This window comes from Bubalus bubalis, chromosome 13 (genome assembly GCF_019923935.1).
Source record: "Bubalus bubalis isolate 160015118507 breed Murrah chromosome 13, NDDB_SH_1, whole genome shotgun sequence".
NCBI lineage: Eukaryota > Metazoa > Chordata > Mammalia > Artiodactyla > Bovidae > Bubalus > Bubalus bubalis.
In genome coordinates, this window is record NC_059169.1 from 87,105,919 (window position 1) to 87,118,445 (window position 12,527).

Consider the following 12,527-nt stretch of genomic DNA (forward strand, 5'->3'; position numbering starts at 1 on the left):
CCTTAGCGTACAGTAAAAATAGCATATGTTAAAAGGTTAGAATTACTACCAAGTACATTTTACAAAGAAACATGATAAAATACAGAAAATCTGCTGCTCTTCTCCCACTGTTTATAAAATATCTTTACAAAGAAAAAAAAAAGATTGATCCCACATTAATTTTAGTCACTAAGATATTAGCTTGAATAAATTATAGAAGACATTCAACATGCTATGTTTCTTGTATTATCTACCTATACCTAACTAGCATCAATTACCCTTCCATTCAGAAGAAAGCTTTCCTTTGCTGGCCCACTTGAATATTTAGACTATTTTTACTTAAGAAGTGTTGCTCCAACCGTTGAATGCATAATAACTTTTCCACCTACTTAACCATGATTAGAATTGAGGTGTTCTTTAGATTTTAAGCCTCAAAAGGGGACTACGATAGCAGTTAACAGTCAGTTGCTTCTACCAAAGGCCAGAGGACCGTTACTGAATAAACCACGGTGAGCCACAACCCACGAACACACTGCACCACACACACAAAGAACCTAGTGGAGAAGATGAGAGAATGGGACACCTAAGAGAAAGGGCAGCAAGTGACAATTCTCTGAATATACCTTTTTGTATAATTCAGATTTTTAGTACTATGTTGATGTTTCATATACTCAGAAAGAAAAAAGAATTAAGAACAATGGAAAGACAATCTTAAAACTAACTCAAATCAAATAAACCTAATTGCATTTTAAGTGATCAATAACATCAGAAAAATAAGCTAGAGTATAAAATTTGAAGGTGTGGTTTTGACAGAGAGAGGGGTGCATTTGAATGGATAAATACATAAAGATAGGAAAAGAAACACATGCAAAGATGGTAAAAAATATATTTAAGATGGGTGTCTGTATACATGTGATTTTCACATATGGATATACATATAATTTATATGTATTCATTATACATATACATATATAATATCCAAATATGAACACATGTATATAAATGTGTCATATTCCTTCATGCATAGCATATATATATGTCTGTGAACATACACATACATATACGTATTTGCGTCCTAAATCTGTCTACAGGGCGTAGAAGTTTAAGACATCCTATTAGAAGACCTAGCACTCATGATTTTTAAATTGCATTCTCCACAAAAAGGACGCTAGGACAGCACAAGATGACCCTGGAAGATTTCATGCTGGATGGAGAGTGACGAAGTGCTCAAAGAAGGAAGGGGGTGTGCTGAAGGATAGACGAACCAGTTTTGAAGAGGCTTCTACTGGTCAAATATACAGGGAGTAGGGGGTGGGGAGTGGCTGCTGAAAGGGCACGCAGTCTCCCCTGGTGTTAATAAAAATGTTCTAGAACTAGATGGTGGCAATGGGTGCACAACACTGTGAAGATAATAAATGCCAATAAGTTGTATACTTTAAGATGGCTAAAATGATAAATTGTATACCACCACAATAAACTTTTTAAAAAACATTTATAAAACAGAAAAAAAAAAATCTGTAGTGTGAGATGTCAGGAGAGGAATTATCTGAGGAGGAGGGTGGGCAGGGACCAGGACACTGGGGCTGCCAGTGCTGCCAAGTCCCCAGAGAAGCCGTGGTCATGTGGGCGCACTTATTCTGACATAGTTTGCCCAACACACACTAAAGATAGGCGGACTCAATGCCTGTAAAGTGCTAAAATGCCATTTCCAAATTTACTGGTTTTGATGCTTTATGCTATTTCTAAGGTTAGATAGGTACATGCAAATTGAATTCCTTTTAAATGTTTAATTTACATTTTAAAACATGGCATTTAAAGTATTTTATATAAAATTTTGTATATTTTCTTGCTAAAAAGTTACACTGTGTCAAATAAGGACACTTCTTTTTATTCAGCACCCTCAAGTTTATTTTTTGGAATTGGGGAGATGGAGTCCAAAGTCAGGGTGGAGAGAGCTGATTAAATAAACATGGATGTTCTAATTTGCCAGTCTCTATTTGATGGTTCAGTGAAGGATAAAGATCTATTTGGCACATCTGAAGAAAAAAATGTGCTGATGCTCTTAGTCATTGGTTCATTTTCTTCTTTATTGTGTTGATTATGTTTGTGTAGAAAGAAAAACACAACAAAACTCATTGGGAATTTACCAAAAAATGTTGGGGGAGTGGTGTCAAAACCACCAGCTGTTCCAGCCTTTAAAATGAAGCAATTTGTTTTTCTATCCCTCCAGCTAATTACACAATTATTTGCCTCCACAATTCTGAGTAGTACTTTCAAGTGTCACTGTTAACATTTATACTGAAAGCCCGTCTTCCTTTGTTTCTTCTTGTCCTTGATTTACAGAAGAAAATCACCTTGCCTCTTCACATACACAAGGTACCCTACAGATCTAATCTGTTTATGTTAGTAAAAAGCTCAAAAACATCTAACAGCATAAAAGCTAATCTGTTTCTCAGATTATTCTTCTTATAAATGACAAGGCTTCCCTGATAGCTCAGTTGGTAAAGAATCCACCTGCAATGCAGGAGACCCCCGGTTTGATTCCTGGGTCGGGAAGATGCCCTGGAGAAGGGATAGGCTACCCACTCCAGTATTCTTGGGCTTCCCTTGTGGCTCAGCTGGTAAAGAATTGCCTGCAATGTGAGAGACCTGGGTTCGATCCCTTAGAGAAAGGAAAGGCTACCCACTCCAGTATTCTGGCCTGGAGAATTCCACGTTGCAAAGAGTCAGACACGACTGAGTGACTTTCGCTTTCACAGCTAAATATGGGACAAAATAATTAGCAGAGAGGAAGAAACAAGATCTTTGCATCAGAATTACATCGCACTCTGATCTCTGGTTTCCTCGGTGTAAAATACTTACAGTGTTAATGGAGTGGATGAAGCTGTAAAAACTGAAATATGCTTGAAACATATCTTATCTGATTTGTTATAACAAGCATATATTCCCTTCTTTTAAATTAGATTGTAAGGGACTACCCTGGCAGTGCAGTTGCTAAGATTCCACCTTCCAAAGGAGGGGACACATGTTCGATCCCTGGTTGGAGAGCTAAGATTCCATGCTGCATGGAGCAACTGAGCCCAGACACCATACTAGCAAGCCCGAGTACTCAGGAGCCCGTGCACCACCCCTGGAGACGCCCACGTGCTGCACAAAAGGCGCACAGCACCCGTGTCCCTGCGTCGGCAGGTGGGTTCTTGTCCACTGTACCTCCAGGAAGTCCTGATGTTTGCTCCTACAGTTTCAAGGTTTCCCTTTCTGGAAGAAGCTGATCTGTAGTCAGAAGACATCAGTGTTCAGAGGCCAAAGGACAAGGGGAGAGATGGTCCTGGTATGAGCTCTTCATCCTAGCCACACCCTTCTCTTCCAGGGAGGAATCAATAAACTGCCTTTATTGCTCTAGTTAGTTTAAGTTGGGCTTCTATAACTGACAACTAAAAGAGATTTGGTTAGTATGCAATGCTCTTTCCCACATGAATTGCTAAGTCTGATACACTACGGCTTTGATGCTAGTACTAGAAAATCGGTACTGTACAAATCATTTCCTATTCTCACTACCCATGTCAATGTTTCTAAGTCTCCACATGTTTATACAGAGAAAATATCACTACATGGTTTAAGAAAAATGAATCTAATTATTTCTTAATGCACAATAGCTAAAGCTTTTGAAATTTAAGTATAATTGACAGTATTATTTAAATTACCCCTAAGAACGATGGTAATAATACACTTAGAGTTTCCATTTGACAAATGTGTCTTTTGCTCAGCATACAATTTCACAGAATTTTTATCCTTTGAATTTTCTATCTTTTTATACCATAAGTGATGTAAGCTTCACTTCCAGATACTGGGCTAGAAAGTTATGGATATAATAGCTAATCCTTAATTTTAGAAAGTACTTACAATTTTACATTTTAAAACCCAGATTCCTGAAGGCTTTGTTTCTGTATATATAATTCTACCATTCTTTGTCTTAACAATTAGAGAAGATGAGTTCATCTACATAATAACCATTTGATAACAACCACAGAAGGCAAAATTTCTGGCAACATTTTCTGCCCCAAAACCTGGTGCTGAGCTCTTCTCATGCTGGCAGGAAAGGAATGAGGATTCAGACCCACAGGCTCAGCACCCAGGGGAGCAAAAGGAGCTCTGACTCAGGAGGGACAGGAGCTCTCAATCAGGCAAAAACAGCCCCCAGAATGCCTCTCTAGGAAGTTTTACTAAAGCTCATTCCGGATTTACGCAACGCGACAGGCTGCCACAGTGCCTTCCCGGAGCTTTGAAGACTGCATGAAGGTGGCAGCGGGCTCAGGGAAGCATCGCATGCTGTTTGTAGTACTCACATGATGGGATCCCAAAGAAGGTTCCTGACACTCACTCCCAACAGCAGCCATGAGTCAATCCAGGAGCAACACTTCTCTTTATTCCCACACCTCATTCCCAACACACACACCACATCATCTAACCACTCCCAGAGGGCCAGTCACGTGATATTAACCTCATCTGTTACACTGCTTCTGTACATCTCTTGACTTCCAGACTCCAAGGAAGCAAATGCTTAACATGAAGTTCTCAGATCCACATGTTGCTTCTTTCTTTGGATGATTTCCTAGAATATATTCTAGCTTCTTATCTGACCTTCTGCTATTCACTTGCTCCTCAGCCTGGCCTTAATCCCCGAGTCACTTAAACTGGTGCTATTTATCCGATCTAGACTGTCCTGGTCTATTCGTAGTTAAACAGAAGATGACATCATAGTCCCAATTTATCACCTTCTTTTTCTGTGCCTCCTACTTGTCCCCATCAGGACAGGCCATGTGGATCTCTACTGCATACCCTTCCAGGCTTCAGTAGACACGGCTAGAGTTGACCACAAGGGCTTTAACCACAGGCTCTCCAGAGATATGACGGGGGAGTGGGGAGGGAGCTACATAAGACTATATTTTCACAAACGCTTCATATCACACTAAAAAGAATTTTCATTAGTATTTGTTCGTATATTCCAACCTCAAATGGGCTTTCCAGAGAATTTTCAGATGTTTTTACTCATACTCCATTCCTTCAACACCGGTTTAACACCAATCAGCTCAGTTCTATCCCTACCTTTGCCTGACTATTAGAACAAAGACTCAGAACAGTGAACAGTTATCTTTCATCTTCCATCAAGGAAACCAGTTTCTTCCATCTTTACAAGACTCCCTACACAGAGCAACATGTGTGCTCCTTTATTTTTATGACTTTTAACATTAAACAGTCAGTCTAATCCTAGCCCCTACTTCCCTTTCTCTGTATAGTGATTCCATTTCTACAAACCTTTCAACCAGACACACCCTCACTCAAACCTCCCTCAATTATTCTACTTCCCCTCAGGTTACTAATTCATTTCTTTCTTTTCTATCACCACTAAAAACTAACAAGTACACTGTGTATTCACTGTCCCTCCTTCCTCAATATACTCCCTGCTTAAGCCTTCACAGACATGCCCTCACCAGCTCTCTCCCAGAGTTTCTCTTACAAATGACCAACAGGAAACTCCTAATCCATGTCTCTTCTCAGCGCCCCTCTGCCAATCTTCCTGAGGCGAAACATTTTTTTTTCCACCTGAGCCCTCCTCTCCCTAGAATATACCATTTAATTCTTCTCGAACTCTCTGTATCATATCTACAGTTGAAGAGAAAGCTGCAGTACCGCCTCAGAATTTTTTATTGGTGTTCTTTCCCTCTATTCCTTTAACAGAGGTTTTCCAAAATGGCTCCATCATTTCCCTGTTCTTGCTAAGTTAACTTCATTAAGAAGTTTTCAATCATGTCCTTATACCAGTGAACATGAAAACTAATCTCTGGCATGCCATGACGGATTTCTGACATACTGTGACCAACTTCACGAATTTCAGGGAAAAAAATATACTCCTTGCTACTCTCCAAAGACAAGTACTTGATCAGACTGAATTTTTATATATACAAACACTAAAGTCTTGTTTGAAATGGAGCATTGTGAAAGTCAATCAGTCGTGTCCGAATCTTTGCGACCCCACAGACTATACAGTCCATGGAATTCTCCAGGCCAGAATACTGGAGTGGGTAGCTAGCTGTTCCCTTCTCCAGCGAATCTTCCCAACCCAGGGATCAAATCCAGGTCTCCGCATTGCAGGCAGATTCTTTACCATCTGAGCTTGGATAATATCAAAATACATTTACATGACAAATGTACTTTTTACAAAGAGTATCTTATACTACTTACTATAAGGTTACAGTTACTAAGGGTCTCTAATAAGTATCAGAATAAGAAGAGTTAGAACATAATGAGGACACTGCTAAAACAAAAAAGAAAAAAAAATCCGAAATAAGGCTGAAACTGTAAAACTAATGTTCCTTTCATTAGTACTACGAGATGCTTTACCTAACATATGTGCCAGACACCACACGTGCAGTCATAACACACAGCATTTCATACTACTTCTTGAGCTGATAGTCTCAGCCTCATTTTCCATACTGAATAAAAGTAACCAAAAATGTTTAAAAACAGTTATCTCTGGTGAAGAAATTGTGGATGGCTACGTTTTTTTCTTTTTGGTTTATATGTTGTCGGCAATGTGTTATCTGCAATGATATACATTCAGATCAGATCAGATCAGTCGCTCAGTCGTGTCCGACTCTTTGCGACCCCATGAATCGCAGCACCCCAGGCCTCCCTGTCCATCACCAACTCCCGGAGTTCACTGAGACTCACGTCCATTGAGTCAGTGATGCCATCCAGCCATCTCATCCTCTATCATCCCCTTCTCCTCCTGCCCCCAATCCCTCCCAGCATCAGAGTCTTTTCCAATGAGTCAACTCTTCACATGAGGTGGCCAAAGTACTGGAGTTTCAGCTTTAGCATCATTCCTTCCAAAGAAATCCCAGGGCTGATCGCCTTCAGAATGGACTGGTTGGATCTCCTTGCAGTCCAAGGGACTCTCAAGAGTCTTCTCCAACACCACAGTTCAAAAGCATCAATTCTTTGGTGCTCAGCCTTCTTCATAGTCCAACTCTCACATCCATACATGACCACAGGAAAAACCATAGCCTTGACTAGACGAAACTTTGTGGGCAAAGTAATGTCTCTGCTTTTGAATATGCTATCTAGGTTGGTCATAACTTTCCTTCCAAGGAGTAAGTGTCTTTTAATTTCATGGCTGCAGTCACCATCTGTAGTGATTTTGGAGCCCAGAAAAATAAAGTCTGACACTGTTTCCACTGTTTCCCCCATCTATTTCCCATAAAGATGCCATGATCTTCGTTTTCTGAATGTTGAGCTTTAAGCCAACTTTTTCACTCTCCACTTTCACTTTCATCAAGAGGCTTCTGAGTTCCTCTTCACTTTCTGCCATAAGGGTGGTGTCATCTGCATGTCTGAGGTTATTGATAAAATGATATACATTACTTTTTGAAAATATATTAAGATAAAAACATCAAGTGTTTGAAAGCAGGGAATAATACGTGAGAAGCATTTCCTGGTAAAGGAAGGAAACAAAGAATTTTCAAAAATGAAAAGTAATTTAGATGTTATCAGATCTAGCGCCCTAATTATTTCATATTGATTACAGTAATACTAAATAAATTCTAAGGCAAACAGAAAAAAAATCACAAGAAATACTTCAAATATAAATAATTCTTTTCATACATTTTTAATGTGCTAATACAACTCTTATGAGTCAAGTCTCCAAGGTTTCCTATATTTTTCATTTATTATGGTTTTTACATCATCCAGCATTGTCACGCATAGGTAAATGCTTAATAAACACTATTTGGCAATGATCACAAACTAAACATTTAAATTAGCCATAGATTTATCCAGATGTTTCCAAAACTTAAGTTCTAGTCAATAAAAGTGATTATTAAATGAGTGCCAATTTACTACAAAAATGTAAAATGAATTTGTGTGCTATTCCAAGTTGTATTTAAAAGCTCTGCAAACAGCATATATTAACTCTGCTGATTTGTTTTTATTTTCCTAATTGAAATGTGGTCCGTGTTATCAGGCCATCTGCACTATGGCAAAATGACTTGGTAAACAAGACAAAAATGGTATTTTATATTAGCAACAACATCAGATTTTGATTCTGCTAAGAAAATATTATTCTAAAAAGACAGTTTCTGGTACCAATACTGAAAACTTGGATAAAGGAAGCCGCAGTAGGAGCGGCCCACTGACCTGCTTAGGGCACCAGCCAGGAGACTGGGGAGAGTCCAGGGTCTCCCCAAGCCCCCCCCCCCCCCAAGAAAGAACATGAGGCATTCTCAACACAGCTGCAGGCAACAATCCAGCACCTTACTATCCACTTAGGGCCCACGGATCCCATTGTACTGATTCCATCTGCTGACACATGTTGTCTCTACCAAACTGTGAGCTCCTTGACATACTTGAGACCTTGTCTTACATTAGCTTCCCAAAGTTTCTTGCATGTGGTAGAAGCAAGACTGGCTTACTGCAGCCTGAAATAAAGAAGCAGGCACCTAGCCGCACGCAAAAGTCTGATGTAATCTGGTCGGTGACCATCCTGCTCTTCACCTCACATCATCCTCTTTGCTCTTTGTCAAAAAAAAAAAGCAAAAAAAACACTCTTTACATCTTGAGAAATACACAAAAACATCAAAAAGTAGATCATACATAATCCCAGGACTCCTTTTATTTAAGGATGAGACAAAAATTGAAATTCTTGCCTCAATTTCTCCAATTCTAGCCCCAAATGACAGACTTCTGCAAGCGCTTTTAACTAGTTTGGTTAGAATACATCAATAGTTTTCCTTAAAATGGATAAATATACACAGGCACCAACTCATTCACATATATATGTATGTCTTCACAAAACAACTTTCTTTAAACAAAATTTGGTTTGTGCTATACACATGCTTCTGTATCATTTTCTGTATCAGCTAACTTTCCAAATCATAAATTCATTCATTTTAATAGCTGTATTATTGATCACAGCATGAATGTGCTGTAAATTACTTAACCATTTCTCCACTGATGGATACTTCAGTTATTTTAAATTCCTTTGCTATTTTACCAGTACTACAATGAACAATCTCTTACATAAATCTTTTATCTTCAAGGTATTGTGATAAAAATAGATTTAAAGTAGTGGGAATGTTAGATAAGCAAGCTATGCAAGTTTTTTATTTTGATAAATACTGCCAAATTGGACTCCAAAAAGGCTGCACTACTTTATATTCCCACACTCTCATCAAACACGTACTGTCGGCACTCTTTTAGCTTTTCTATTTTGACAGATGAAAAATGCTCTCTATATCTATTTTAATTCACATATTGAGATTGAACATCTTTTCAAGTGGCTGTTTGCCATTTGTATTTTTCTTAGGTAAATTGCTTACTCATATTAAGTAAAGAATTTCCTATTGGGTTATTCATCTTTTTCCTAATGATTTGTAGGTGTTCTTTACACATTAGTGACATGCAGCAACTATTTCTTCCATTTTTTTATTTCTTCTAACTTGGTTTACTCCCTCCCTCTCCCTGTCACTGCCCATATAGAAACCTTAAGTTGTTACATTAACAAATGTACGGACTTCCCTGGTGGCCCAATGGTTAAGAATCCACCTTGAAATGCAGTAGGCTTGAGTTTGATCCCTGGTAGGGGAACTAATAGAGAAGGAAATGGCAACCCACTCCAGTGTTCTTGCCTGGAGGATCCCAGGGACAGGGGAGCCTGGTGGGCTGCCATCTATGGGGTCACACAGAGTCGGACACGACTGAAGCGACTTAGCAGCAGCAGCAGCAGCAGCAGGGGAACTAAGATCCCACATGCCACAAAACAAGTAAGCCTGCGCGTGGTATCTGAGCCCACGCACCACAACTAGAGAGTTTGCGCATCAGAACCAAAGATCCCGCGTGATACAACGAAGATCTGAAGAGCTGTAACTGAGACCCAAAGCAGCCAAATAAGTTTTTTTTTTTAATGTACCTACCTTTTCCTTTACATTTTCTGGATTTAAACTTGCTTAAGAACACTCTCACTCCAAGATTATTTTTAGTCATATCACCCCTGAGTAATACTCTATACATCATATAACGTACCCAGCCTAGCAAGGCTGCGTTTTCCTTACTGAACAGATAGGCCTAATATTAAAACCTCAAGCTTCACTAACTTAAAGTTCCTCCCATTCCTCAGCGTGGCCTCACTGAGACTAGGAAATCTATAATGTTGAACATGGCTGAGAAGCTTCACTGATTTTCCACCTTGTCCTTAAATTCCATCATCCCTACTCATCGGGTTTCCTCCAACACCTTTGGGGCTAAAGAGAGTAGGGAGGAAAGAAAGTTAAGGCATGGAAACTACTATAATCAGGTGTCACTGCCACACCGTTCTCTGTTGTGACTGGCAGGCAGATGCTGCAAATGTGGGTGACTCAGAGACTCCCTCACTGAGACCTGGCAGTCCCGCCCACACAGGCCTTCTCTGTGGGGTCACTGCATGTGCAGGTGGGCCCCTTGGACAAAATTCCTTCCAAGACAACTCAAAGTCAACTCCCTTCTAAAAGGCCATATCTAGTCACTGTTCTGATAAAAGTCCAAGTTGTTCCAACACCAGGTCTAATCCTGTCTCCTTGCTTTGACACCAAAGCAGTTCACATAGCCACTTGCCTCAGAACTATCATTCACAGACAAGAGTCAGTTTCCAGTCCCTATGTCCTTAAACTCATGTCCATTGAGTCGGTGATGCCATCCAACCATCTCATCCTCTTTCGTCCCCTTCTCCTCCTGCCTTCAATCTTTCCTAGCATAAGGATCTTTTCCAATGAGTTAGATCTTCGCATCAGGTGGCCAAAGTACTGGAGTTTCAGCTTCAGCATTACAGTCCGGAAGGACTCAATGGACATGAGTTTGGGTGGACTCCAGGAGTTGGTGATGGGCAGGGAGGCCTGGCTTGCTGCCATTCATGGAGTGGCAAAGAGTCGGACACGACTGAGCGACTGAACTGAACTGAATCTTTAGCCCATTTGCTATCCTTAGCCATTGGACTTCTGCCTAATTGCTGACACAGAAGGAAATGCCACATTTAATATTTCTAACATCGAAACCTTAGTTTCATTGTTATAATAATTCCTCTTTAGATTCTTTTATTCTTTTTTAGACTGTATCTTGGGTTGATAGATTTTCTTTCCTTCTTTATGATGTCATATTTTCTAAACTTTCTGTAACAATGGAAGTATTTTTGAAAAAAGAAAAAAAATGTTAAAATTGTTACAGTTTTAGTACCTTTATTCAGTGCATTCCCCATTAGTCACATTAAAGCTTTATACAAAACTAAATAATTACTTACAGCCATTTATTTCTTTTTAATTTTCATATTAAGATGATATTTGAATTCTGATCATATCTCATAAGAAAACATACCTCTACAGAACTTCTAATGTGAAAAGTATTGAAAATTCATATTCCTTTCTCAGTAAGGAATAACAGACAAAAGCAATAGAATAGTTAAGAAATTATTCCACATTGGTTGAAGACCACCTCATTAAGTAATACTCTTATCTTTTTAAGATGTATCTTTGATTTTAATAATTTAAAATTTGAGTATCTGAATAAATGAATGACACTAGAATGTTACTTGATTACAAAATAAGTTGATCTCAGAATTTCTAATCATTTTGATATTTAAACAGCCTTTGTGTCTTAAGAAAATTTATTTTAAATAACAGGGGGAAATGTATAAAGATCACAAGCTATAAAAATAAAAATACTTAGTAAAGAGTAAATGAGGACAACAGCTCCTGTCACATCCTCCTCTAGAAGGAGTTAAGAAGTGAACCTCAAGGGAGGTGCATTTTGCCACCTGTTACAATGCCCTCATCCCTTAAATTACAATTGACTTCAGATGATGAATTAGTAAAAATCAAAATATAACAGATAAGGCTGCTATTAAAATGACCCAAGAGTTTACACATGTGCACCAAGACCAAGTGTAACCTCAAGATAAAATGAATTTATTTTAATTACAGTATAAAGTATGACCTCAGTAATTTGGGGGTACTCTAACAGTAGGGAGTATATGCTACATGAGGAGGCAGTCTGCAGGGCTACTTGCACATATATCCAGAGACCCAAACTTCTTCAGAGTTCCACGGAGATTCCCCTGGAAAAGGGGCGCCAATGATCTCATTTCTGCTGCATCAGGAATTCCCTGTCCACATGGAGCTTCTCAATTAACTCAAGGAATTAACTCATTAACTTCTCATTAACTCAATTAATGTAATTCATACATGAAGTATGATGACAGTGAAGATAGGGAAAGCACATGATGCTATGGCACACACCCCAATATCTTCACAGTGACTCATCCAACAAACCAAGTAAGCAACTTCCTGTCATGTGGCATTTGATATACACCAGCCGACAAAGAGAGAAGACAATACAAGAATTTTCTCCTCGATAATAGTATTTCTGATTGTGTAATGTTAAAATAATACTTGGATTTTAATGCATTAGAGTAGATTGTATACCTGCCCACAAAATACATACATACATCTTAAAATGTTGACCAT

General features: G+C 38.9%; 1 protein-coding gene across 8 annotated transcripts in view; it reads right to left on the reverse strand.

Annotated features, from left to right (window-relative positions):
- Nucleotides 1-12,527, reverse strand: part of DIAPH3 (diaphanous related formin 3) — a 569,530-nt gene that overhangs the window by 460,851 nt on the left and 96,152 nt on the right. The window contains exon 1 of one of the 8 annotated variants that reach the window (XM_044926877.2): nt 4,326-5,919. The exons of the other annotated variants lie outside the window; for them this stretch is intronic. Within the exon in view, the coding sequence (XP_044782812.2) occupies nt 4,326-4,376 (51 nt within the window). The 5' untranslated portion in view covers nt 4,377-5,919. Of the gene's footprint in view, nt 1-4,325; nt 5,920-12,527 lie in introns of those variants that run through there. 8 annotated transcript variants of the gene reach the window in all.